This window comes from Mesoplodon densirostris, chromosome 16, assembly GCF_025265405.1.
Source record: "Mesoplodon densirostris isolate mMesDen1 chromosome 16, mMesDen1 primary haplotype, whole genome shotgun sequence".
In the NCBI taxonomy this organism is placed as follows: domain Eukaryota; kingdom Metazoa; phylum Chordata; class Mammalia; order Artiodactyla; family Ziphiidae; genus Mesoplodon; species Mesoplodon densirostris.
The window spans coordinates 29,732,716-29,760,085 of NC_082676.1; the positions used below are offsets into that span (position 1 = coordinate 29,732,716).

At 51.0% G+C, this 27,370-nt stretch overlaps 2 protein-coding genes across 10 annotated transcripts; one reads left to right on the forward strand and one right to left on the reverse strand.

Annotated features, from left to right (window-relative positions):
- Positions 1-228: 228 nt before the first annotated feature.
- Positions 229-5,318, reverse strand: PCED1A (PC-esterase domain containing 1A). 6 transcript variants are annotated; one of them, XM_060120035.1, is made up of 8 exons: positions 5,121-5,318; positions 4,425-4,569; positions 3,815-3,894; positions 3,468-3,706; positions 3,223-3,373; positions 2,859-3,126; positions 966-1,235; positions 229-617 (listed from the first exon to the last, which is right to left on the reverse strand). In XM_060120035.1, the coding sequence occupies exons 2-8, from the start codon at positions 4,546-4,548 to the stop codon at positions 370-372; spliced, it is 1,380 nt and encodes a 459-aa protein (XP_059976018.1). In that variant the 5' UTR covers positions 4,549-4,569; positions 5,121-5,318; the 3' UTR covers positions 229-369. The 6 variants fall into 6 exon arrangements, with proteins under 6 accessions (XP_059976018.1, XP_059976021.1, XP_059976020.1 ...); XM_060120038.1 differs by having other exon boundaries at positions 2,859-3,105; positions 3,468-3,553; positions 4,861-5,318; XM_060120037.1 differs by having other exon boundaries at positions 3,468-3,553; positions 4,861-5,318.
- VPS16 (VPS16 core subunit of CORVET and HOPS complexes) lies at positions 5,316-26,970 on the forward strand. Of its 4 annotated transcripts, none has more exons than XM_060120030.1 (27): positions 5,372-5,458; positions 18,867-18,998; positions 19,578-19,703; positions 19,798-19,879; positions 20,406-20,494; positions 20,754-20,851; positions 20,939-21,067; positions 21,148-21,292; positions 21,417-21,532; positions 21,633-21,755; positions 21,886-21,941; positions 22,281-22,370; positions 22,467-22,561; positions 22,713-22,789; positions 23,246-23,377; positions 23,472-23,599; positions 23,730-23,765; positions 23,959-24,067; positions 24,231-24,365; positions 24,461-24,569; positions 24,660-24,757; positions 24,841-24,948; positions 25,270-25,347; positions 25,444-25,613; positions 25,695-25,791; positions 26,464-26,567; positions 26,683-26,970. In XM_060120030.1, the coding sequence occupies exons 3-27, from the start codon at positions 19,607-19,609 to the stop codon at positions 26,825-26,827; spliced, it is 2,646 nt and encodes an 881-aa protein (XP_059976013.1). In that variant the 5' UTR covers positions 5,372-5,458; positions 18,867-18,998; positions 19,578-19,606; the 3' UTR covers positions 26,828-26,970. The 4 variants fall into 4 exon arrangements, with proteins under 4 accessions (XP_059976016.1, XP_059976013.1, XP_059976015.1 ...); XM_060120032.1 differs by having other exon boundaries at positions 26,696-26,832; XM_060120033.1 differs by lacking the exons at positions 18,867-18,998; positions 19,578-19,703; positions 19,798-19,879 and having other exon boundaries at positions 5,316-5,458.
- The last annotated feature ends 400 nt before the right edge of the window (positions 26,971-27,370 follow it).

A 27,370-nucleotide genomic window follows, 5' to 3' on the forward strand; every position in this document is an offset into this window, starting at 1 on the left:
AATCCCAAAGAGCTGCTGACAACAGAGAACCCCTCCAGGGTCTTTGTTAAGTACACGTGTGTTCTGGTGAGGGTGTAAACAAGTGTGTGAGACAGTAGGAAGGATGCATTCAATGACTCTAAACAGTGTGGGTTAAAAGGTCCAAGGTCGCAGAGAGCCCAGAGGCAGCCTCCCCAACGTTTAAGATCATGGCTGGGAGACCCACTCCCTTACATAAAAAGATGCTACTCTGTTCTTCCATGCCTTTATTGGTGACAGCAATGGACAACAACAATGCCAGGCATAGCAAGATACCCTGGCCCAGCACCTGGGGTGGCAAGCAGGCACTGCAGGGCCACTGGTACATTCAGCCCCAGCATAAGATCCACTCTACCCAGGCCACGTCCCCGAATGGGCAGGAGGCCATCTGTCCAGTTTGTATGGATGGATCAGCCTGTCTGAGTGTCTCGGACGCTGCCTGCAGGGTGCCCCTGTCCTTGGCACGTGGTAGGGGCTGGTGTGAATACAGCGTGGCATCCCCCGGTGGATGGTCAGGCCCCGGTGCTGGCCATGGGGGATAGGGCTGGGGACTGGAGGAGGCAGGGGGCCAGGCACAAAGTTCACTCCGGGGCTACATCCTACAAGAGAACCAGCCATTATCAGAGTGGGCTTCTGGCCAGGGTGAGCCCAGCTCTGCCTTCAGGCAGTTCTGGTCCTCCAGGGTGAATTTCTCTGGGGTTCAATTTCCCCATTTGCAAAATGGCCATACTACTTCCCCTACTTCCAAGTCAGGAAACTGTGACAATCAATGAGCTAATTAATGAGTCTACAGATGCTGCTCCAGACTCAGCAGTGACTGAACCCAAGCCTGGGGGGCACAAGGGCTACCCAACTCCTCTCAGCCCACCTGGACAAAGAAGGCTAGGATGGGGGAGGTTCAAGGGGATGCTGGAAAAGGTGTGCTGGGAGGTTGTAGAGGCACCTACCTAAGTGGGGTGGCATCGAGCAGTCTTCTGTTGGATTAAAATTGAAGAATTCATGGGGTGGGAGGGGCTGGCCTGGGAAAAAAGGGGGGTCCTGGGGTAGGGGTGGAAACAGAGGAGGTGGGGAGGGCTGAGGAAGAGGGTAGGGAAAATGCATGGGAAGGGGTAAGGGAGAGGGTGGGGGCAAGGCCAGCTGCTCCCCGAAGTCTGGGGGCTGCCCCTGGCTCCCCTGGAAGAGATGATCCAGCTCTGGCCAGTCCTCAATCCACGGGTCTAGGAATGGGATGGTTGTTTTAGGTAGGCCTGGGGAGCCAGGCCGCCCTGAACTCTGGCTGTCCACACTTCTAAACCTCTACTCCCTCCTCTTGGAGAACACAGCACCCTCTACTTTCTACCCAGGTTTCCTCATCCCCTCTCATTTCAGGCCAAGCCCAAGCTGCGCTCTTTCTTCCCTGCCTGTCTCAATAGTCAGTGGACTTGCCTTTGTTCTGACCTCATGCTCCCCTCCAGTCGCCTCCCTCTGTTGCCCAGCTCCTGTATCTTTAGCTTCTTCCTCTCCCAGCTCCTCGCCACAGACCAATAAATAAGCTTAGTAAACCTTCTCTGTTAAAAACAAAGATCCTGTCGCTTCCTTCTCCCAGTAGGCCCTTGTTCCTTTCATATTTCCTCCCACAAAGAGTATTTTGCCCAGGTGCCATTCTCTCATCAACTGCTCACTTCCTCTTTCAACCCTACTCTACGCCTTCAACACTTATCCTACGAAACATAACCACTTCCTTGCTTCCTGACAAGTCACGTGGCCAAGAGCCTCTGTCCTCCCTGAGAGTGACTCTACCCTTGTCTCCTTTCGTTTCCTCCACCAGCCCCTCTTCCCTTCCAACTCCAAAACATGGCTATTGTTTTGCTCTTTCCGTCGCTGTTCACATTCATGCCCTCAGCTGCCACCTCCCTGCTGGGCACCACTGACTCCAAATCTACTCAACATCTTCATAGTACCTCAAAGAGATCTGCCCTAACCAAACCCACCAACTCATCCTCCCACCCAGCTCTTCCCTTTGACGTTCCTATTTCTGTGGCTCCAAACTGGATTCATAAGACCTGAGCCACGACAAACTAGCCTTACAACCTTTAGAGCAACCCTTCCTTTGTTGGACATCAGTTCTCCAACTGATTTAGATGAGATTTAGTTCTCACCTAAAAAAACAAAGAAATTGGACCATACAATCAAGGTCCTAATTCACTTCCCTGATGCTCCAACTCCAGGCTAAAAGTGACATTCTTGACCTCTCTGTGCCCTCACATCCTTTAATGCTACTACTGCCTTCTAACGTGACTCGTGTCTCCAATTCGATAAACACTATCCTGTAGGTAGTATGTACACAGCAACTGTCCTAGACAAGTGGCTTAAAGGGATGAGTTGTCAGCAAGTGAGGCAGGAACCTCAGCCTTGGAGGACACGATCCAGGGCAGAAGCAGACATGGAACAAGCACCCACAACGTTCCCTTTATAAGCAGGCAGGAACTGAAGGGGTGACAGCACCAGCCAAGGGGCTTCGCTGTTTCTGCCACGCTGCCTGGATTACCTTTCCTGTTTCTGCCTTTCCACCCCCCACATCTACTCCTATCTAAAAGTATTCCCATTCCTTTCCCGTTTATCTGTAGCATAAGGGTCTCTGACATGCTGCCTTATGTGCTCAATGCTCACTCACATACACATAGGTGACCACACGGCTAGACCATATAGAAACCCAGGGGAAGGAAGGAGCACTCAGGATCCACAACGGTCCTTCAAGGGGCCTCTACTCCCCTTGAGGATCTCTGTCCTGTTGTTTATGAGCCCTATGCTCTGAGGGCCCTCTTTGCATCACTACCGTCCCCACTTGTGGTAGGGCTCACCATGGGGATAGTCACGCTTCGGCAGCTCCACACCCCAGGCATCAGCCACGTGGGTCAGAAGCAAGTGTGAGAGGTGGCGGTGGGCATGCTGGTCCCAGTGGACACCGTCCCGGTGACGGTGCTGTACTGCATGCCGGAAATGAAAGTGGAGGTCCAAGACATCGAAGCAGTGGTCCCCAGCCAGTGTAGCGCTGTAGAAGTTCCCTTCAACCACATCCCGCCGCAGAGAGCCCACCAGGGGCTGGAGCTGAGTGAGAAAGTGCAGCATCTAAGAGCCACAGAATGAAGCAGGTTTGGGAGGGAGGGTCCTCTATCTACCAGTCAGCTGCCCCGTCCTCTATCCTAAGGGGCTCTGGTCACTTGCCTCGGGCAGAAGGAAACCCCCAGTGACACGCTCTCCTAGGGGCATTGCCATGTTCCACACCAGCAGGCAGGAGTCTGGCAACACCTGGTCCATGCGCATGAACACCCGCTCCAGGTTCTCTCGGTAGCTCTCCATCGAGCAGCGGCCATACCTGTTGGGTAGCACAAAGGGTGGGCAAGAGCACAGGGGTGGGTGGCCTCTGAGCCATACCTCCACCCCAGGTTTCCCTCTCCCCCCGCCCCAACCTGGAGAGATCCCAGAGGCAGGAGTTGATGATCACCAGGTCCGGGGCAGGCCCATATGTCAGCTCCTCCAGGACTCCCTCGAGGTACTCGGAGTAAACGCGGGTGAGGAAGTAGAAGCGTACAAGGTGGTGGCCAGAACCCGAGCAGAACTGGCGGACCTCCCGGTACTGTGTCCCGTTGTGCAGCTCACCCAGCTGACCCCCAGCCACCAGCTGGTCCTGTTCAAAGCTCAGTTCCCCCTGCCCAACCCCCCACCCAGCTGGTCAGACCCATGCCAGGGAGGAGGACCCTACCAGGCCAGAGTCTGTGCCCACCCACCATTGGCATGGCCACCAAGCTTCCCTCACCTTGGCTTTCAGCTGGGCGGCTGTGAGCAGTGAGTCTTTCTGGAGCAGAAGCACCAGGTCTTTGTACACAGCCCGCTGGACTGCAGGGAGACAGAGATCCTGAGGCTGAGGCAGGCCGCACTCCACCCCAGCTCCTTCCAAATCCAGGCCTCCCATCTTCCCAGGGCTGGGGTTGCCCAACACCACCTTTGTGGAGTGTTGACTTAGAGACAGAAGAGAAGGTGAGGTTACAAAGTCCTGGCACTACCTCTGTTCCTTCTAGCTGTACATCACTCCTCAACTCAGCATATAGTGACCCAAGATCACCTGGCAGAAATAAGTCAGCCAAGTCACCCAAGAGACAGACAGCACAATCCACCGCTTCCATGAGGGACACTGTGGGGGACTGTCAGGAAGAAAAATGCTGAGCAAGGATGGGGTGAAAAGCTTGACAAGCTACATCTGTCAGGACACCTGTGGAAGGCGATAGGGAAATAAAAAGAGAAAACCTACTGGACTGGAACAGACTAGGTATCTGACTAGTAGATTTGAGATGGAGACAGAGCGTCCAGATGCAGAAAACAGGCTGCAGGTGTGGGACCAGGAAGTGTGATTCTAGAAGGGCACTCACTTGAGTCCCCCAAGATGACCACGAACTTGTTGTGTAGCAGCTGCTGGACTTCAGAGGCCTGGATATGGACCATGGTGCTTCCCAGCGGGCGGCGCACTTCCTCGTTTTCCAGACAGAAGACCATGCCGCCGCCAACAACGACGGGCTGCAGGGAGAGGCCACTAAGCCGCCACTAAGCCGCGCGAGGGTGGGGACTCAGGACAGGTTGGCTCCAGGGTCCACACGGAATAAACGAGACAAGTGGCGGCCCCCTCCGGGCTGCTCTGGGCTACAGGGACCAGGTGGCGCCGGTCTCCATTACGCTTGGCACAGGAGGCAGGAGGTCGCCAGGCCCGCAGGGCTCCAGAACACCGAGGCGCTTCCCGCGCGGTGCAGCTCTGCGCCGCGCCACGTGCCGCCGCCGCCCCGCGCATGCGCGCGCGCGCGCGCCAATTACCGAGTCCCGGGGCGCCGCGCCGTTCACCCGCGACCCGGGCAGCCCCGCACACCGCGCGCCACTCCCGCAGCGGGCTCCGGGCCTGGCCTCATGTTCCCGCGCCCGAAGAGGCCGATCGCTTCAGCACAGCCTCTGCCCCACAGAGCCCGTGCGTCCCGGTTAGCGGTCGGTGCGCAGCCCGACGCCCAGCACTCTCCATGCGTGAGTCGCGGAGGCCCGACAGCGCCTGGGCCCTCCCCGCCCCGGGCTGCGACACTCACAACTCCCACTTCCGGTCACCCATGTCCTGCTCTGCCCGGCCCCCCAACGCCCGAGAGGACAGGAAGGCAGCAGGGGTGGCCGCCGTGGGGAGCAGGAGCCAGGGCCGGGCCTACCCGGGCGTGGGAGGGGGCGCGGCGGCGGCCAAGTGTAGCCGCCCACAGTGGTGACGGCCGTGGCTGCGGCCTCGCCACGTGACCCGGACGGGCGGAAGCGGAAGTGCCTGCCTGGAGCCCGCGCTAGGTGCGTGTCCACTCGGCGCTGGCCGGCTGCCGCCTGCACCAGCCATGGACTGCTACACCGCGAACTGGAACCCGCTTGGGGACTCTGCCTTTTACCGGTGAGCCGCCCCGCCCTGTCTCCCACGGCCTGACTTATCCCGCTCGCCCGCCGGCTCGAGTCTCTGAGCGGAGCCGGAGGCGCGCGTCGCGGTCTCTACGGCGCTGGGGTCCGCCCCTCGCCGGCTCTCCCGCGGCGTCTACCACTTAACACACAGCCACCTAGGGCCGGGCCTTCCCGTTCTCCGGAGAAGGAAACTGAGGCAGCCGTAGTGGTCACACAGGTAGCGGCACAGCCCAACCGAAGCCCAGGGCTGTCAGCCTCTGGAAGGATGCTCAGATCACGTTGAGGGTGGCCGCCCACGGGTGACAGTGAGTGCTCGGTCTCCTGCCGGGAAGTGCTGCTGAAGTCAGACCAGGGGTGCTCCTACGGGGGCCGGCTTGCACGGCGGGCGGGGTAACAGTGCTGACCAAGGCTGGGAGAAGGAGGCGAATCGCCACTAAATCCAGAGGCAGCGCGAGTGAGGATCCCCTGCTAGGGGCAGCCCTCTCATGGGAGTCGTGGAGTCCTAAACCACTAATCTTTCTAAAGTGTAGACTGATCACATCATTACCCTAATTAGGATTTTTTCAATGGCTTCCCTTCTTTGAAAAACAAAGTACAAACTCCTTCTCGTGTTATATCTATAAACCGGCCTTATTTGTCTCTTCAACTTCGACTTCAATTTCTTCTTCAACTCCTACCCAAATCTGTGTTCCAGTTGCACAGAACAGGATCCCAACACATCATGACGTTTCAGGGCTCCCTATGTTTGCACCAGCCTGCAGTTCCTTCTGTGAGCACTGCCATTTTCCTCTTTACTTCACTGGAGAATTCTTGCTCATCCTTCAGGACTTAGTTTAAGGGTTCATTCTGAAACCTCCCTTGATCTAATCCCAACAGACTTGACTTTCAGCTGACTTTCCTTTGGGTCTCACAAGACCCAGTGCTAAGAGGTCTGTTATGTATGGCACAGCAGGGCAATGTTTGTATAGGTTTCTTCTGCTAAACCAAATTTCTTGAGAGCTGAGAGCATTTCTTGCGTCTCTTTATCTCCAGTGCATATTTAGAACAGTGCCTGCTATGTAGTGGTTGCCTAATAAAGTTAAAAAAATACTTTATTGGTTGCAACTAAAGATCACAAAGGCATCGCGTTGGGGGGTCTTACTTCAATAGAAGACAGCTGTTAATGCTAGTGAAACTATACACCATTGTTATTCACATGTTAAAACTTTTCAATGTAAAAATGTCAGCCCTTAACACTTCTGAGGTGGACAAATGCCTTGATGCAATTTTTAGAGATCTGTTGCATTTGTTGTTTATTTCTGATTCTTATAAATGTGCCTGTACAATGTGAAAAATATTGCAAAAATTTAGTTAAAAATCAGGGAAGTCGGTAGGAAATAACAGTGATTTAAACTTTTTGTGGAGAAGGGTTGTCAGTTGACATAGATAGCATGTAATTTGGTGTTTACGACACAGCATATACTTTTAAAAATATTAACTAGGGGCTTCCCTGGTGGCGCAGTGGTTAAGAATCTGCCTGCCAATGCAGGGGACACGGGTTCGAGCCCTGGTCCAGGAAGATCCCACGTGCTGCGGAGCAACTAGGCCCGTGCGCCACAACCACTGAAGCCTGCACGCCTGCAGCCCGTGCTCTGCAGTGGGAGAGGCCACTGCAATGAGAGGCCTGCGCACCGCAGTGAGGAGTGGCCCCCACTCACTGCAACTAGAGAAAAGCCCGCACGCAGCCACGAAGACCCAACGCGGCAATCAATCAATCAATAAAAAATTAATATGTATTACTTTTGAAAATATATGTTGCCTACACAGACTTACTAAATAGAGTACTGAGAATGGTGACCTCATTGCCATAGAACTCCTGGTTATCATATGAAGTCTTAGCTTTGTTTATACACCAATAAAATTTTACTATCTTTTTTTTTTTTTTTTTTTTTTTGCTGTATTGGGTCTTCATTGCTGTGCGCGGACTTTCTCTAGTTGCGGCGAGCGGGGGCTACTTTCATTGCGGTGCGTGGGCTTCTCGCTGCAGTGGCTTCTCGTTGTGGAGCACAGGCTCTAGGCACGCGGGCTTCAGTAGTTGTGGCTCGTGGGCTCTAGAGTGCAGGCTCAGTAGTTGTGGCACACAGGCTTAGTTGCTCCGCGGCATGTGGGATATTCCCGGGCCAGGGCTCGAACCCATGTCTCCTGCATTGGCAGGCAGATTCTTAACCACTGGGCCACCAGGGAAGTCCCCCAATAAAGTTTTAAATGAGTGTAAACGTTGAGTACGTGCCATAGACATGATCTGCATGGCTAGCCTACCCTTACCTGTGCTGTACCGCCAGAAGGGAGTAGAGGTATAAGCCTTGCTGCAGACGATGTGTTGCTCTTGGTAATGGGTGTTGAGCCTTTCTATGTACTAGACACCATGCTAAGTACTTTATGTGTATTAAATTGTCTAAGTCTCACAGCCCCATGAGGTAGGTATCATTATTTTAACCCCATCTTACTGATGAGGAAACTAAAGAACAGAGAAGTTTGGTGACCAGGTTACACAGATAGTGGAGCCAAGATTTGAGCCCAGTCTTCTTCTAGAACCTGTGTTAAAGCATAGGGTTTTTGTTTTTAAGTAGGAAAATAAAATAAGTGTTTTAGTTTCTCTACCAGAGTAGAAAATATTTTAGGTGCAGATACTAGGTTTTATTTGTATTTGTGCATAACCTTATGCCAGGACTTAATACATGTTCAAATAAGTGAATGAATGATAAACAGGTGGCAGACATTTCAAGTCCTATCTACAGGATGGGATTCTTTTGCATTGGAAGTAATGTTCTGGAAAAATCACTAATTTGGGAGGGCAAGGAGAGGTAATGGTGATTAGTTCTTATGAGGCTCCAGAATTTTAACCATTTTTATTCTAAAAACCCAGTTTGGGATAATACCATTAAATAATTTTCCCCAACCCTTTGCCAGGCTGAATGTATATTGGGCCAATAAAAAGACATGGACCCTTTCTGCCCTCAGAACTTATAGCCAGCAGGGAGACAGTTGATAACCACTAATGACTCTGTATTTGTTTGATCATAAAAAGTGAAGTAAAGGAGAGTGTAGGGTCCTCAGAAAGCATATAACAGATTGGTAAATCAGAGGAAAAGAAGACTTTCTGAAGGAAACAATACCCCATCCAGAAGATGAGTAGACCTAGGTGCAGGGAATGGGATCCAAGAAGAGCATATACAAAGGTATACTGAAGTGAGAGAGACAGGACACTCTCAGTGACCTAAATAGAGCCAATGTGGCTGGAGTGCCACAGACAAGGGGACAAGATAAGAGACCACTTTATTTGAAGACCAGTGGGAAGCCTGAATGAAAGGATTGATGTGATTGGATTTGTGTGTGTGTGTGTGTGTGTGTGTTTTAAGTTCCTCCTGGAGGCAATAGGGGAACAAGTTGGAAGGGGCAAGCAAGAATGGAGACTGGTTAGGAGGCTGGAGGAATAGACCAAGGAGAAGTTGATGGTGGTGAGCACTGGAGATGGAGAGAAGGGGACCAGTTGGAGAGATATTAAGGGGGTAAAATTGAAGGACATTGTGATGAGTTGCATTTGGTAGGGAGGAGGAAGAGCAACAAATCGAGGATGACTTGGATTTTTGGCTTAACATAATGAGAAAGGAAGAGTGAGTTTGGTGGGGAAAAGGGTGCGCTTGGTTTTGAACACAGTGTTTCAGGTACTTTATTTTTTATTTTTTAATAAATATATTTTTATTCATTTATGTATTTATTTTTATTTTTGGTTGCGTTGGGTGTTTGTTGCTGCACACGGGCCCTCTCTAGCTGTGGCGAGTGGGGGCCACTCTTCGCTGCAGTGTGCAGGCTTCCCATTGAGGTGGCTTCTCTTGCTGCAGAGCACCGGCTCTAGGCGCGGGGACTTCAGTAGTTGTGGCTCGTGGGCTCCAGAGCGCAGGCTCAGCAGCTGCAGTGCACGGGCTTAGTTGCTCCACGGCATGTGGGATCCTCCCAGACCGGGGCTCAAACCCGTGTCCCCTGCATTGGCAGGCAGACTCCCAACCACTGCGCCACCAGGGAAGCCCTTAGAAACATCCTTTATGGTGAAGGAGACTGAAGGTACATTTCGTACTTGTGGAACTCTTCGTAGAAGAGAGGTTGACTACTATAGTAGGTTTTATGGCTTTGTACGTTTGTCTGTTTTGCACATATAAACGTGAACATTAAGAAAAACTGTGGTTAAATACACATAATATAAAATCTACTATCTTATTCATTATAAAGTACAATCCAGGAGTGTTAAGTATATTCACATTGTGCAATCAATCTCCAGAACTTTTTCATCTTGCAAAATTGAATCTCTAGGGCTTCCCTGGTGGCTCAGTGGTTGAGAGTCCGCCTGCCAATGCAGGGGACGTGGGTTCGTGCCCCGGTCCGGGAAGATCCCACATGCAGCGGAGCGGCTAGGCCCGTTAGCCATGGCCACTGAGCCTGCGCGTCCGGAGCTTGTGCTCCGCAACAGGAGAGGCCACAACAGTGAGAGGCCCGTGGACTGCAAAAAAAAAAAAAAAAAATTGAATCTCTCTACCCATTAAATGGTAACTCCTCATTCTCCCCTTCCCCCAGCCCCGGCAACTACCATTCTACTTTCTGTCTCTATGAATTTGACTACTCTAGATAGCTCATACAAGTGAAATCATACACTATTTGCTTTCTTGTGACTGGCTTATTTCATTTAGCATACTGTCCTCAAGGTTCATCCATGTTGTAGAATGTATCACAATTACCTTCTTTTTTAAGGCTGAATAATATTCTTTTGTATGTATATACCACATTTTATTTATGCATTCATCTGTCAATGGACACTTGGGTTACTTCCACCTCATGGCTATTGTGAATAATGCTGCTATAAACAATGGTGTACAAATATCTCTTCGAGACCCTGTTTTCACCCTGAAGTGGAATTTCCGGATCATATGGTAATTCTGTGTTTATTATTTTGAGGAATTATCCTACTGTTTTCCATGGCAGCTGCACCATTTTACATTGCCAGCACAAGGATACTTTAGTAGTATTTATTTTTAAGGCAGGCTGGAGTCAAGGGATTTTGGGGGTGATTGTGGTCTCTCTTCAGGGCCTGGGGATTTTGGAACTGATGGATTATTCCCCAAGGCTAGACCTGATGCGCTTCTTCCTCCACAGTGATCTGATAGCTCAGCCTGGACAGGCTGGAGATCATCTATTTTCACACAAGCTCTTCTCTTACTACAGTGGACCGTGCTTTTCCAGCAGTTCAGCTGCACTGCAGCAGGGATTTTGTCACTGTTTCCTGGAGGGGGCTGGAATTGAGACTGCCATACCTGCTAGATTTAGTGATTTTCTGGTATTAGACCCAGGGTCCATTTACTGCTGCTCTGGGGATTTCCACTTCCAGGACCTGCAGGTAGAGGAGAAATACGTAGCTGACCTTCCTCACTGAAGATATGGCCTAGCGTCACAGAGTCCTCACCTCTAGACTTTTCTGAGATGCTGCTCTCAGTCTGTGCATCCACGCCCCAGGCCAACCTTGAGGCATAGCTTGAGTCACCTCACTGTCCCTGAGAAGCCTTCTTTACCTTGAAGCCTTGAGGAGGTGGCCCATGTTTTGCTGCTCTTCGCTCCATGACCCTTACTCCTGTACCCGTACGCTTCTTTCCCACCCCAGTCTGTGTCGATGCTAACCTCCTGGACTGCAGCCGAAGCCTCCTTGGGTCCCTCCTGCCAATCGCTGACTTCACCTTGTGCTTCCCAGAGAGCTGGAAGTCATTGCCTAGAAGAGTGTAGGGTTACCCTGACGAAATCTGCCTGTTGTGTTGCCAGCCTGCTGAGGAGATGTGCCCCGTCTCCCTGCCTTCTCAGAAACCATGCGCCGTCCATCCACCCTCCCGCCACCACAGGTTTCTCCAGCTGTTGTTGCGGAGGACTCCCTGCATCAAGGTCACCCGAGATGCTGGCTGCATGCAGCTTCGTAGGTCAGATCTACTCCATTATCTCTGGGTTGGGTCCTGGGAATTTGATCTGTATTTTAACAAGCAGCCAGGTGTTTCTTTGCTGCAGGAAAATTTGAAGACCTCTACATTGTTTTCCACGATCCTTACCCTCAAGGGCTCCCTTTCAGACCTCAACCTCTATATTCAAATCTCCCCCTCCTAACAAAAAATAAACTTCCCTATTCAAAAAATAAACAAGTCCCTCCTCCTCACCTCACCAAAGGTCTGAAAACTGCCACCTATACTTGCTTCCATTTTCTCTCTTCCCACTGATCACTCACTATCGTCTGACCACCCTCTCTTCTCAGTGACATCCTGTTACTGCACTGGACACAGCTCAGGCCTCATTTGAGCTTGACTGCATTGGATAGAGATGACCTCCCTTTTTTCTTGGAATTTGTATTTAAGTTTTTACAGTGAAAAATTTTAAATGTACAGCAGAGTAGGAATAGTAGAGTGAATACCCATAGCCGTTGTTTAGGCTTAAAAATTGTTATCATGTGTAATACATTTGCTTCAACTACTTGTAAGTTTAAAAAAATTTAAGAAAGTGTTCAAATATACATAAATGTTCTAAAAGTAGTGTAGTGGACATCCATGTGCTCATCACTCAGCTTCAACAAGTGTCAGCACTTTGCCATTCACTTTTCATCTACCCGCCCCCCATCCCTCAACACACACACACTTTTTGGGACCATGTAAAAACAATATCCAGACATCTTTTAAATCAAATACATTTTCTGCTATATTTTAAAGTAAATTATAGTCACACCTTAAATGTGTATTACTTTGAAAAAAAAAGTTTCCTATAAAACTATAGTGTTATTTCACACCAATCAAAATGAACATTTAATATCATCTAGCAACCAGTCCTTCAGACTTCTCCAGTTGTCTTCGAAATGCCTTTTTATAACTGGTTTGTTCAAATTGAGACCCAAATCAGAATTATTCATTTGCTTACCCCCCCCACCCCACCCCCCGCACTGTGTGGCTTGCAGGGATCATAGTTCCCTGACCGGGGATCGAACCTGGGCCCCTGCAGTGAAAGGGCTGGGTCCTAACCACTGGACCACCAGGGAATTCCCTGCTTATCTCTCTTAATTAAGTCTCTTGTAAACTTGAACATTATCATCCTTACTCTCACCCCTACCCTTTGTTTTCATGACATTGACTTGTTTTAGAGACCTAGGCGCTTTCTGGATTTGTCCCCTTGCTTCCTTGTGGTGCCTTTGAACTTTTCTCTCTATCATAGCCTGTATTTCCTGAAACTGTGTGTTAGATCTAAAGGCTTGATCAAATTCAGGTTGACATTTTTGGCAGAAACCCCTTGTAGGTGATGTATGTGTGGTGTTCATCTGGAGGCATCATTGTATCGGGTTGTCTGCTACGAGGGAAGTTGAGATTGACAGGTAGGTTGGAGGCTGATGGCCACATCCTCACCCGTTTTCCCCCTTGTGACAAGCAAGTGGTCTGTGGAATGTGACACAGTTAATATCACTATGATTCTAATTAGGAGACAAACCATACAGTGATTAAATAGGGGAAGTTTAATATAAAGAACTATTAAACTGTGATAGCAAAGTAACTATAAGATAACATAAAACTGTCCTTTCCTAGGGCTGAGGAGAAAGGAAGGACAAGTTGGAGGGGGGGATGCCCTCCCCAAGCTGGGGTTCCTACCTCGCCGGGGAAGGTATAGTTGCAGCCCACTGGATGGTGGGGGAGTTGCTGGTTTACCTGGGCCAGAGCTGGTCCACAGTCACTGGACAAGCAGGAAGCAGCCCTCCTGGGCACACATAGGGCACAGGTGAGCCATAGCTGGTGGCCAGGTTCATGGGCTTGCACACCAGTATGAGCAGGAGACCTGGAGCATGCGGTGTCTTGTGGAGAGAACCACGGGAAGGTGGATGCCAGTCCAGGCCAAGGCTGTGAGGTCACCAAGGGATTGTGTGCTCTGGGCGCGTGGTTGGGGCAGAGTATCACCAGATGTCCTCATACCCACACTGCTGACTGACCTTGCAGCTGCTGGAAACAGCCAGAGACCCCCACCTCCTCCTACAATATCCCTTTACTACAGGGCCCTCTACTGAGAAAGCTTAACATCTAGCTCTCTGTGGAGCGTGTATTGAAGGATGAATTTGGAGCTGGGAGGCAATAATTTGATAACTGGCACAGTCCATTCTTTGGCTGATCAGCTTCCACAAGTGCCCTCTACACTTCAACTCCCTCACAACAACAAAACAACTCTATATTTCTGCTTAACAAGATACCATCCTTCTTAAAAGTAAACTTCTTTTTCCCAAAGTGAGAAGACATACAGTCTTAACAGTCATTGTAGCAATCACTATATTAGTTACTCCTCAAATTGAATTATAGTCCCACTGAATATTCTGTTACCTAAAACTTGAATTTTAAAGTTAACCTCTAATAATTTGTGTATAAAATAAAAATGGGAAGGAGAGAAGATAATGGCTGGTATATATATATAAACGCATGCATACAACAAACACAGAGAAAATACACAAAGTGGCTATAGTCTTCATTTCTGTAACTGGTCACAAGATCATAGTTAATATCTGTGGCTTCCTTTTTCAGCTGCCCATCCCATGTTTCCCTTGCTCTTAGCCAGAACCTTCACCGCTCTGCTCTTTACATAGTGAAGTGACCCAAACCTCAGTCATTCTGCTTTTTTTGGTTGCTGAGGTTTTCCATTAACCCTTTTTGTTAGACACGGAAGTACTAAGAGGTGCCCCAGAGGATCCCCTGGGTTTCAGACAGTCCTCCTTGCCTCCATTGTGTAGCAGCAGCTTGATTTCCCCTTGGCCATCAGGATAATCACTTCAGCCGGTAAATTAACCCCACTTTCTTGGCTGTTGTTTCAGTGGCATAAGGAGCCCCAAATGGCAAGGTAGCACCCTTTTTAAAATATATATAAATTTATTTATTTATTTACTTATTTATTGGCTGTGTTGGTTCTTCGTTGCTGCGCACAGGCTTTCTCTAGTTGCGGCGAAGGGGGGGCTACTCCTCGTTGCAGTGCGCGGGCTTCTTACTGCGGTGGCTTCTCTTGTTGCGGAGCACGGGCTCTAGGCGCGCAGGCTTCAGTAGCTGCGGCACTCAGGCTCAGTAGTTGCAGCACACGGGCTTAGTTGCTCCACGGCATGTGGGATCTTCCCGGACCAGAGCTCGAACCCGTGTCCCCTGCATTGGCAGGCGGATTCTTAACCACTGCGCCATCAGGGAAGTCCCCAGGGTAGCACTCTTATCTTCTAATTCAGTGAATCCATTGTTGTGTCCTCTGGTGGAAACATTCTCCCCTTGGAGACTAAGCTCTCCAATAGGTCTCAAAGTTAGTGAAACTGGAAGCAATATTTTAATGAGAGTCATTAGGTGTAATAGTGAGAGGAGCCACTCCCACTTCCACTCCTTGATTCCAGGTCCCCCATATTCTGACTGTGGAGGAGATAATACCATATAATGGTCTCTGATGCAAAGCATAAGCTTGCATCCTGTAAGACAGGGCCCCATACTTTTAGGATACTGTCTCCCAATTGGTGCTTTAACTGAGTCGTCAGTACATTTAGACCAGCCACTTCTGGGTAATGGGATATAAGGTAAGACTTGTTGATTCCATGGACCTGAGCTCACTGCTGCACTTCCTTTGCTGTGCAGTGAAGTCCTTGATTAGCTGCAAGACTTTGCAGAATGCTACAACGGTAGATGAGACATTCTGTTTATTTATTTATTTTTGCTTGTGCTGCGTTTTAGTTGCGGCATGTGGGCTCTTAGTTGCATTATGAGGATTCTTAGTTGTGGCATGCACACAAAATCTAGTTCCCCGACCAGGAATCGAACCTGGGCCCCCTGCATTGAGAGCATGGAGTCTTACTCACTGGACCACCAAGGAATCCCATGGTACATGAGACATCCTGTAAGTCCACGATGGTAGGTGCTAGCAAAGGCATTACAGGTAAAGAAGACAAATCCACATCCAGAATATGTATTCCAGTGAGGACAAATCTTTGCCTCCTCCATGATGGAAGAAGTCCAGTGTAATCGACTTGCAGACTGCTCCCCCTGGGAATGGTGCCATGCTGGGCCCATGTATTGGTCTCTGCTCTTGGCCGATTAACCACTCAGCAGTAATGTTAGCCAGGTCAGCCTTGGAGAGGGAGGCTCCCAAGACATCTACCTCAAGTGAGAGCATAACAGGGTTTTCAAGTAGAGGAAGGCTAGTCTCCTCCGACACAGGAGGGCAAGCTACTTCCACTGGTGAGGAAGACTCAGAACGACTTGGGGGCTCAAGATTGTCAGTTTCTTCTGGGTCTAAGCAGTTATCTCCCTTCCAAGTTTCAGGATTCCTTTCTTTTCTAATTAGTGCCCTAACTTTCACATGTGCCAGAGAATTTAACTGTCATTGTTTAACAACCCATACAATTAAACTCTGTCTTTGATTTTCAGCAGTAGCAGCTGTGTGAATACAAGAACTAAGAGATTCTTTTAGGCTGTTACAGAAGCTTTCTGCTTCTCAGACCATGACCGCAGCTGAAAATTAATGGACATAACCTTGTCATTTTCTCTTCGTAAATGTTCAGGTGCACTCAAAATGACCCATCCACACCACAGCCTTTATAATCATCGTTATTGCCATACAGTCAAGCACGTGTTTGACTTGGCATTTCACTACACTGAACTACAGGTTTGGTTAATTGTGATGCTGCTGCACACAGTGGGTTACTAGCATCCGTTCTGCATTGTCAGGGAACACGGCACTGCACCCAATCCCAAGCACATGACCAAACCAGTCCTCAAATCCCATCTTTAGGGGTCTGTCTCCTGGGGCCACTCCCTGCACCAGTTAGTCTGGGTCCAGTCAGGAGATGTAAACTGGGCAAGTTTAATAAATGTAAGGAATTATTAAGCTGTCATAAAGAGTAACTATAAGATGTGAGAAATTTTTATATGGTAGCCTAGGGCTAAGGGAGAGTACTCAAGAAACGACAAACTTGGAAGGAGGGACCTTCCCCAGGCTGGGGTTCATTTCAGACCTCAGAGAAAATACAGTTGCAGCCCACCGGATGGCAGTGAAGTTTACTGGTTTCCCGGGGCCAGAGCTGGTCCACAGTTGCTTGGCCAGCAAGAAGCAACCCTCTGGGGTTCAGCGGGTAGGGGGCACAGGTGAGCTGCAACTAGGGGTCAGTGGTGCGGGCTTGCAGAGGGAGTTGGGGAGCTGATGCCGGCAGCCTGGAGCACTTAGTGTCTGTAAGGCAAGCCACAACCAGTGATTGGGTGCATGGTTGTGCAGAGGGGGTCAGTGGAAACAAGGCTACGGGCAGGGCAGTCAGTGGCCGGGCATCTTGGCATGCAGAGGAAGTAGGGCCTGGTGTAGGCACGAGGCCAGGAATGCTGTGTCTGTCCAGGGAGCCAGTCTGGGCAAGCCTTGGAGGTTGCTGCATGGCTGGTCAGAGCACCACCAGATGTCCTCACACCCGGGCTGCCGGGTGACTGCCCTGCTGGAAGCAGCAGGAGAAGCCTCTTCCTCGTGCAGTGTTCCTCCAGCGCCCTCTACTGAGGAGGCTCAACATCAGGCTCACTGTGAAGGAGAGATTCTTAGAAGAATACTACTGTCTGTTATCACAAAACACATATGGAAGAGTGAATTTGCAGCTGAGTGTCATTGAATTGATAACTGGCATGCTAGGTTTGTTTGGATATCTATCTTCCCATCAGATTTCATCTAAGGATTTTAGTAACAGAAGGTCAAAACAATTGCACATGGGGTTGAAAAATTCAAATAATGCAAAAGTATATAGCCTACAAATTGTCAGGCTCCCTATTCCCCTCCCCCATTCACCACCCTCTCCAAAGGTAACCACTGTCTCTCCACGCTGGCTCAGTGTGGAGACCTATGAGAGTTCTTCTATGTATTTACACACATACATGGGATTACATGTAAATATGCTTGTAAAAATATGTGCTCAGTTTTTTATTGTGTAAGTGGATTCATATAGTTCATACTGCACTGCAGCTTGCCTTTTTTTTTACTTAACAATATATCTTAGAGGCCACTTCGTGTCAACATACCCAGTCACTTTGTTAATAGGCACATAATAGTCCCCAAAATGGGCATAAGTAGTTTATTTAACCAGTCGCATTTTAACGGGCATTTAAGGAGATTTTTCCAGGATTTTAAAAAACTATTTGAAACAGTGATGCAGTGAATTCATACCTTTGTGTACTTGTGCAAGTAGTTTCATAGGTTAGACTCTTGGAAGGAAATTGCTAAGTTAGAGTGCATACACATTTAAAAATTGGATACATAAGTGCTTCATTCTCTTCCATAAGGGTTGAACCATTTTACACTCCCACCAATGTGTAGGAAAGTGTTCATTTTTCCACATCTTCAACAATATTCCATGTTATTTATTAACCTCTTAATTTTTTGCCATTCAGATGGCCAAAACATAAAAATAATTTTTAAATTCGTATTTACCTAGTTGTTAAGTATGTCTGTTCATATCCTTTGACTATTTTTCTATTGTGTTGTCTCTACTGATTTGTAAAAGAGCTCTTTAAGTGTTCTCCATGATAACCCTTTGTTACAAATGTTACAGATTTTTTCACAGTAGTCACTTGACTTTTATGCATTAATGTTTAACATACATATGTTAAGTTTTATGTGATAAAGTCTATCAGTCTTTTCCTTTGTAAGTTCTGGGTTTTGTGTCTTACTCTGAAAGACTTTTCTATAGTTCACATTATGAAAATATTAGCTTACATTTTTCTCTAGTTTTTTATGTTTCATTTTTAAATATTTTCACATAGTTATGATATAGCCCTTGACCATTTTTCTTTTACTTTTATTTTCATTTTTTTTACAATTAATTAGAGCTTTTTTAAAAAGTATTTTGTTTTTATTTATTTATTTTTGGCTGCATTGGGTCTCCGTTGCTGCACGTGGGCTTTCTCTAGTTGCGGCGAGCAGGGGCTACTCTTTGTTGTGGTGCGCAAGCTTCTCGTTGTGGTGGCTTCTCTTGTTGCGGAGCACGGGCTCCAGGCACGCAGGCTTCAGTAGTGGCGGCACGTGGGCTCAGTAGTTGCAGCACATAGGCTCGGTAGTTGTGGCACATGGGCTCAGTAGTTGTGGCTCACAGGCTCTAGAGCGCAGGCTCAGTAGTTGTGGCGCATGGGCTTAGTTACTCTGTGGCATGTGGGATCTTCCCGAACCAGGGATCGAACCCGTGTCCCCTGCGTTGGCAGGAGGATTGTTAACCACTGTGCCACTAGGGTAGTCCTTAACTTTAGTTTTTAAGTGTATTCGATATCTGATATATATATCTGTTTTCATATTTTCTAATATTCTTAAATATTATCCGGTATTTTCTCTTTCAGATGACCTTTTTTGCCCCCCCAGATGAACTGTAGAATCAGTTTGTGCTTCCCTACCCACCAAAAAATTGGGCTGATTTTTGATGGAATTCTCGTGCATTTATAGATCCTTTAGAATATTTCTTCGTGTCTTCTGTATCCTTGAGTAAACTGACTTGATTTTGCAAAAAATGTTTATTAGGTTTATTCTTCGGTATCATAGTTCTATTGCTATCAAGATTAGGATCTTTGGGCCTCCCTGGTGGCGCAAGTGGTTGAGAGTCCGCCTGCCGATGCAGGGGATACGGGTTCGTGCCCCGGTCTGGGAGGATCCCATATGCCGCGGAGCGGCTGGGCCCGTGAGCCATGGCCGCTGGGCCTGCGCATCCGGAGCCTGTGCTCCGCAACGGGAGAGGCCACAACAGTGAGAGGCCCACATACCGCAAAAAAGAAAAAAAAGAAAAAAAAGAAAAAAAAAAAAAAAAAAAAGATTAGGATCTTTTTAAAAGTTATATTTCTAATTAGTTCTTGCTATGGTATAGAAAACTAATTGGTATAGAAAAAAATATATTGATTTTTGTTGATCACTTACTGAGCTCTTTCTTTCATTGTTCCATAGACTGCTTTGGATGTTCTAAGTAGACTATCTCGTTATTTGTAAATAAATAGTAGCAACCTCATTCCTTCTTCAAAATGGAAACCTCTGGGTTTTTTTTCTTAAATTATTTTGGCTAGAATGCCGAGAAGAATGTCAGTAGAAAGAAATGATGGACATCTTCCTGATCTTTAACGGGAAGTTTCCTGAGATGATACTAGCCGAAACAGCTTCCTTCTTGAACATTGTCTTCTCTTGGTATCCTGGTGTAGTGTCCACTCCTTCTCTGTCCCCTTTTCCCCACCTCCAGCCTTCAAATGATGGCATGCCTCAAGCTTCCTACTCTGTCTTCCCATGCAGCACGTCTCTTGGTGATCCATGCATATCTCAGATTGCAGTCATCTCGTGCCAGTTTGCCAGTTTGTAATTTCAGTTACCTCCTGTGAGTCAAGCATTCATATATTGGCATCTGCAACCCAGGACACTCCCTAGCTCTAGGCTTACTAAAGAGCTCCTCTTGGATTTCTTTCAGGCACTGCTCACTCAGTACCTCTAAAACTGAGTTCATTATCAACAGGCGTTGAGCTGGACCTCTGGGTGTAAAGCCCATAACCAGATTCAGTGTTAAGAACCAGAAATAGAAGAAAGGCTGTCTATCCTGAGAGGCCCTCCTGGAGGGTCTTGTTTCCTGCTAATGCAGGCTCCAGCCAACCACCCCACCCTAGTCCCACCTCACTCCGTGCCCTGGATATTGGCCACACAGCCTGCCCTCCAAACACCCTCTGCTCCCTCACCTGCTGTCCCTAAGCATGCACGTGGTCAGCTGGCCTAGCTGTTTCTAGTCATCACCCCCCTCCCTGCCCCTGGTGGGGGGAACAGATGGAGGCATTAGGGGCTCCTCTGGGGCTCAGCCCATCTGGATGCGGGGTCATGACGAGTCTAATCTCTGTTTGTCACTGTGTGGGCAGGAAATATGAGCTGTATAGCATGGACTGGGACCTGAAGGAGGAACTGAGGGACTGCCTGGTGGCCGCTGCGCCCTATGGGGGCCCCATTGGTAAGTCACCCCTCTGGCACTGCATGCTCTGGGACCGTGGGATGAACTCAGGGTCCTTGATTCTTGGGGTCCTTGCTGTTGGGTGGTTCTTGCTGGCATATGCTACCCACCCCGACTCCACCCTACTGAGATGCTTTTAATTCTGGTTCTCGGGAGGCCTGCCGCATGTGGGGCGGGCCTAAGGAGCTAGTTCATAAGGCCTGCTTCGCATGGGGTGGGCCTGGGCAGCTAGGACAGAAGGTTTCTTCTCAAACCACAGCGCTGCTGAGGAACCCCGGGCGGAAGGAGAAGCCTGCCAGCGCACGGCCAGTTCTCGAGATCTACTCGGCTTCTGGTGTGCCTCTGGCCAGTCTTCTGGTGAGCACCCTTCCTGCCCTGCGGCTGGGGGCTGGACAGGGTTCGGCACCCCGAGGACAGCTTCTGGAACCTCCCTCTCCTCTGCAGTGGAAGAGTGGGCCCATGGTGTCCCTGGGCTGGTCAGCTGAGGAGGAGCTGCTCTGTGTGCAGGAAGACGGGGTCGTGCTGGTTTATGGGCTTCATGGTGACTTCCGGAGACACTTTAGCATGGGCAACGTAAGGGCCCCAGGGGGCTGGGGAAAAGGGATGGAGTCTGGGAATCTGTGGTTCCCTCAACCCATGGCCCCTCTCTCCAGGAGGTGCTCCAGAACCGGGTTCTAGATGCCCGGATCTTCCATACTGAGTTTGGTTCTGGGGTGGCCATCCTCACAGGGGCCCACCGCTTCACCCTCAGTGCCAACGTGGGCGACCTCAAACTCCGCCGGATGCCAGAGGTGCCAGGTGAGCCCTGACACCCCTGAGGCAGCATTCACTGCCCACAAATGTGCCTCCAGTCCGTGGGACCATCAGAGGCAGAAACGGGGGGCTCTGGTCAGCCTGAAGTTGTCCTCTTCCCTGGCCGCAGGTCTGCAGAGTGCACCCTCATGCTGGACCACAGTGTGCCAGGACCGAGTGGCACACATTCTTCTGGCTGTAGGACCTGATCTTTACCTCCTGGATCACGCAGCCTGCTCTGCAGTGGTGAGAGGCCTTGCGTGGGAGTGAACTGGAGGGACTGGGGGAGGCAGTGGGAAGCTCTGAGAAGTCAGTATCTTTGGTGTCCTCCCCGGCCCTGCCCCAGACACCCCCTGGCCTAGCCCCAGGAGTGAGCAGCTTCCTGCAGATGGCTGTCTCCTTCACCTACAGACACCTGGCGCTCTTCACAGACACAGGGTACATCTGGATGGGGACAGCGTCTCTCAAGGTGTGATCCTGGGACAACACAGGGGCACCATGCCGTGTCTAGGAAAGATCTTTTGGGGGTAGGGGAAGGGCTTTTGAACCAGACTGGTGACTGCTGAGACAGGGCCATGACATTCCCTGCACCCTTTCAGGAGAAGCTGTGTGAGTTCAACTGCAACATCCGGGCTCCCCCGAAGCAGATGGTCTGGTGAGGATGAGGGTGTTATCCTGGGGGTAGAAGTGGACATAGCCTTGTCTCCTGGGACATGTTGAGTCATCCTGTCTACTGACCAAGCCAAGTGGAGCTTGAATCTTGTCTTCTCTGCCAGTGCATGTTTGAGGGGCCAGTCCCCTGTGGGCCCCAGATACCCCTGGGAGTTGACAGCACAGGATGAGAGGGAAGCAGACAGGTCAGCCAGAGGAATGGGATAAGCGGCAGCAAGCCTGTGCAGGGTTGTCCCAAGGCAGAGTGATATAAGCAGTGATGTGGGAGACATGGCTGTGGACCAGGCATGCTGTGTGTCTGTGTGTGTGGTGCTGTCCACAGGTGCAGCCGTCCTCGCAGCAAGGAGAGGGCCGTTGTGGTAGCCTGGGAGAGGCGGCTAATGGTGGTGGGTGACGCACCTGAGGGCATCCAGTATCCTTGGAGGACTGCTGGGGGTGAGGAGGGGGAAGGAGGGTCGCCTGCCCTGCGCCATCTCTGGGCGCTCTTAGGAACCTTGACCAAGCTCAGGTTCGTGCTGGATGAGGACTCCTACCTGGTGCCTGAGCTGGATGGGGTCCGCATCTTCTCCCGCAGTACCCATGAGTTCTTGCACGAGGTTCCAGGTGAGGCCCTCATAAGAGTGCTGGGTGACCCGGGGCAGGGGCTCCTCGGCACCACAGCTGCCCTGGGCCAGTGCCCCGGAGTAGGATCAGGGTACTGAGGTAGGGCTGAGGGTTTCCTGACCCCCTTTCCCACTTACCAATTTCCTCCCAGTGGCCAGCGAGGAGATCTTTAAAATTGCCTCAATGGCCCCCGGAGCGCTACTGTTGGAGGCCCAGAAGGAATATGAGGTAAAGCCTTGGCCTTCTCCTTGGGCCCCAGGATGCTGTCCTTCCCCTTCCCCTAATTGGCCCAGCCCATGCCCCTGCAGCCAAGTGCTACCTGTCAAGACAGGGGTCCAGGCAGGACATTGGGCTGGACTGGGCTAGAGAGAGCTGGCTCAGGTGGATTGAAGGGACATGGTGTCCTTCGTGTGGTGATAGGGAGGGGCAGGGAACCCCCAGTCTAGGCACAAGTCAGGGCTCTATTGAGAGGTCTCAGGCCCCTCACAGGCAACTGTGGGCTGATACAGGGGTGTGTGGGGGCACTTTGTGGGGAGGACTGAGTGGGCTGAGGGGATTTGGGGTCCGACCTCTGCAGCCTTCCAAACCAGCCCATTTGAACCACAGCCCAGAGGGATTGGGGGCCAGACATGGAGGTGTTCTCGGTCATGACACACTGTCCCTGGCACCTTCCCCCCTCCCCAGAAAGAGAGCCAGAAGGCGGATGAGTACCTCCGGGAGATCCAGGAGCTGGGGCAGCTGCCCCAGGCCGTGCAGCAGTGCATCGAGGCCGCGGGACATGAGCACTGGCCAGACATGCAGAAGAGTCTGCTCAGGGTTGGGCTGGATGGCAGGGCTGGAGGGAGGGGGTGCTGGGCAGGGGTGGGCTGGCAGAAAGGGAAGCTCTCTATTGCCCTCTGGTTCTTCTCAGGCGGCCTCCTTTGGAAAGTGTTTCCTGGACAGATTTCCACCCGACAGCTTTGTGCGCATGTGTCAGGACCTTCGTGTACTCAATGCCATTCGGGACTATCACATCGGGATTCCCCTCACCTATAGCCAGTATCCCCAAGTGTGCTGACAGGGTGTTTACTTCCAGGGGTGTAAGGGCAAGGGGATGGAGATGCCTCCTGAAGGTCCTTGGCAAATAGGACTTATCTCCCAGCTGGATCCTTAACCAAATAAAATACAGATACAAGCAGCTCACCATCCAGGTGCTGCTGGACAGGTACAGCAAGCCCAAGGGTGCTGGGAGGAGGGCTGTAAGTGGGCGGGCATTACAGCCCCTGGTGTGCTCTTGTGGTCACTGCTCCTGATTCATTTCCTTGGGATGTGGGAGGCTGGAGTTACAGGCTGGGACCACTCTGCCCTCTTTCTACCCCACTTTATCCCTTGTGCCCTTCACCTCCCTTGTCTGCCAGGCTTGTGCTGCGGAGGCTTTACCCCCTGGCCATTCAGATATGTGAGTACCTGCGGCTTCCTGAAGTGCAGGGCGTCAGCAGGATCCTGGCCCACTGGGCCTGCTACAAGGTGAGGATATAGGACAGAGTTCAAGGGCATTTAGCGGCTTACAGGCCCCGGTGAGGTGTAGGAAATAAGTGTAGAGCTGAAAGGGTGGGTCCTGATCAAGGCAGTGGGGGTGGGGGTTAAGGGGTGAGAGCCAGGTTTGTGTGACACCCCCTTCCCTCTGCAGGTACAACAGAAGGACGTGTCTGACGAGGATGTTGCTCGAGCCATTAACCAGAAGCTGGGGGACACACCTGGTGTCTCTTACTCTGACATTGCTGCACGAGCCTATGGCTGTGGCCGCACGGAGCTGGCCATCAAGGTGTGGGTGCCTAGCCCTCCCTGGATGCTCTGATGTGGGTGTCAGAGGTCCCCAGGCCAGCTCCTTCTCTCTGTGCCTTCCTCCCCACCCCACAGCTGCTGGAATATGAGCCACGCTCTGGGGAACAGGTTCCCCTTCTCCTAAAGATGAAGAGGAGCAAACTGGCACTAAGCAAGGCCATCGAGAGTGGGGATACTGACCTGGGTGAGCAGGGTTTGGGTGAGGACAAGGCTGGGGACCCTGGGCTGAGCAAGGGGCTAGGCTGGACCCACATCCCACCTTATTATCCCATAGTGTTCACGGTGCTGCTGCACCTGAAGAATGAGCTGAACCGAGGAGACTTTTTCATGACGCTTCGGAACCAGCCCATGGCCTTAAGTTTGTACCGACAGGTGTGTGCAGGGGGTCAGCGTGGGGTGGAGCCTCCTGAGCCCTTGAGTTGGCTTTGCTGACTGCCCACCTTCTGTGGCCCCAGTTCTGTAAGCATCAAGAGCTAGAGACGCTGAAGGACCTTTACAATCAGGATGACAACCACCAGGAGCTGGGCAGCTTCCACGTCCGAGCCAGCTACGCTGCAGAGGAGGTCTGAGGGCCGCAGGGCGGGTGGGGCTCACGGGCTGGGCCGTTGGTCTGGCTCCTTCTCCAGGAGTCTAGGCCTTGAATGCAGCACATACCCCATTTGGTCCTCACTGTGGAGGGAGAGCTTGAGAAGACATGAGGCCAGGCCGGGGATTGGTCCCAGAGGAGCTGGTCTTCGCATTAGGGACATCAGAGCCGTGTGCCCAGCGGCCAAGGCTGGCAGTGGCAACCCTGGGCACAGGGATGGGGGAGAAAACCATAGCTTGGGTGGGAGGGCTGAGGTCCTTTGTGCTATGAACTCAGGTGTCCCTTCTTGCCCTTGCAGCGTATTGAGGGGCGAGTCGCAGCTCTGCAGACGGCAGCCGACGCATTCTACAAGGCCAAGAATGAGTTTGCAGCCAAGGTTTGTCCTGTTCTTCTCTAACAACCTCCTTTCCTCCCCTCCCGGTCTTCCCTCCTTGTCCCTCTCATCCCTGTCCTGCCTTATCCCTGTCCCCAGGCCACAGAGGATCAAATGCGGCTCCTACGGCTGCAGCGACGCCTAGAAGATGAGCTGGGGGGCCGGTTCTTAGACCTGTCTCTACACGACACGGTCACCACCCTCATCCTCAGCGGCCAAAACAAGCGCGCGGAGCAGCTGGCACGTGACTTCCGCATCCCTGACAAGAGGTAGGTGAGGGCCCGGTGTACCTGTAGGTCCCAGGACCCCCTGCCCCTCCTGCAACACCTCCATGCCCAACTTTCCCACAGGCTCTGGTGGCTGAAGCTGACCGCCCTGGCAGATCTGGAAGACTGGGAGGAGCTAGAGAAGTTTTCTAAGAGCAAGAAATCACCCATCGGCTACCTGGTGAGATGGGGCCCTCCCTCTACCCCACCTCCAGTGAGGTAGTACTGGGGAGAGGGCCAGGCTCAGACAGTCTGTTCACACATCTGTTCAGCCCTCCCGCAGAGCTAGTGGGAGCTTCCTGGGCCAGGCACATGGGAGGATGGGCCTGAGTCTGCCTGCAAATGTTGGGGGGGAGGGAGAATGAGCTGCTTTCCCCAAGGAGGGCCACAAGGGACACCACGTGCCTGAAGGAAAGTCCTGTTTGTGGGGGGGGCGGCACAGGGAGGGCACATATGCGAGGCAGTGGAGGATGTTGAGGGGTTTGTTTTCTGTGGCAGGTGGTTCAGAGGTGTGGTGGGTCGGTGGGATAAGGGCAGCCATGAGAGAAAACTCAGGCCCTGGGAGGGCAGGAAGGTGCCTGCTGTGAGTGGGTAGCAGTGGATGGTGGAGTGGACACATGGAAATAATTGGTCTCAAAGCTCTAACAGATCTTTGTGGTAGGCTGTTTCTGCCCAAAGAACGTTGAGATCACAACTGTTACATGTGTATGTCAGGTGGGAATGGGGGGCCGTTATACGGACTGACGGGTATATAAAATACATTGGGATAATAAATCCACTGAGCTTTGCTCATAAGAGAGAGAAGAGGAGGGCACTGCCTTATCTTCCCTCTCCACCCTCTCCCTCTCCTAAGCCCTTTGTGGAAATCTGCATGAAGCAACACAACAAATACGAAGCCAAAAAGTATGCTTCCCGCGTGGGTCCCGAGCAGAAGGTCAAGGCCTTGCTTCTCATTGGGTGCGTCTGCTGAGAGCCCTAAGGGTGCTGGGTGGCTGAGCCAGTGGGCTGATGAGGGGCATGGTTTGTGCCCTTGGGCAGCGCAATACCATCTCCCCTCCTGCTGAAACCCCAGGGATGTGGCTCAGGCTGCAGATATTGCCATCGAGCACCGGAATGAGGCAGAGATGAGCCTCGTATTGTCCCACTGCACCGGAGCCACAGATGGGGCCACGGCTGACAAGATTCAGCGGGCCCGGGCTCAAGCCCAGAAGAAGTGAGGGGCCTACCTGCTCATGTCCGCAAGCCCTGGGCCTGGTAGAAGTGTCACTGCTCATCAAGCTCCTACCCCCGAGCAAAGCCCGAAGAGCTGGGGTGAGAACGAGGGTTCTGGTTGTAAATAAAGTCGAAACATTTTAGAGCACTTGGCTATGCAAGTCCAGTCTAAGCAAAAGCAAGCTGGAGGCAGAACCTTCCAGATACCTCAGCAGAACCATGTGTTTGATTGTGGGGTACTGGAGAGGGAGCTTCTCCAGTGATATTTACAGACCCCTCTCCACAGTTACCAAGGAAAGTCCTCTCAAACTCACAGCCCCTAGGAAGATTATGGGGAGAGATGACACAAAACATAATAAGCACCAAGTCATCAAGAACCACACTGAAAAGCATTACACACACACACACACACACACACACCATGCGAAACACTTTACCATTGTTTTCATTATTCCACAAGACAGCCCTGTGAGATAGTTAATATCACCCCATCTTACAGAAGAGGATCGAGGACGGGGGAGCAAGTATGTGGCAAGACTGGGATTTGA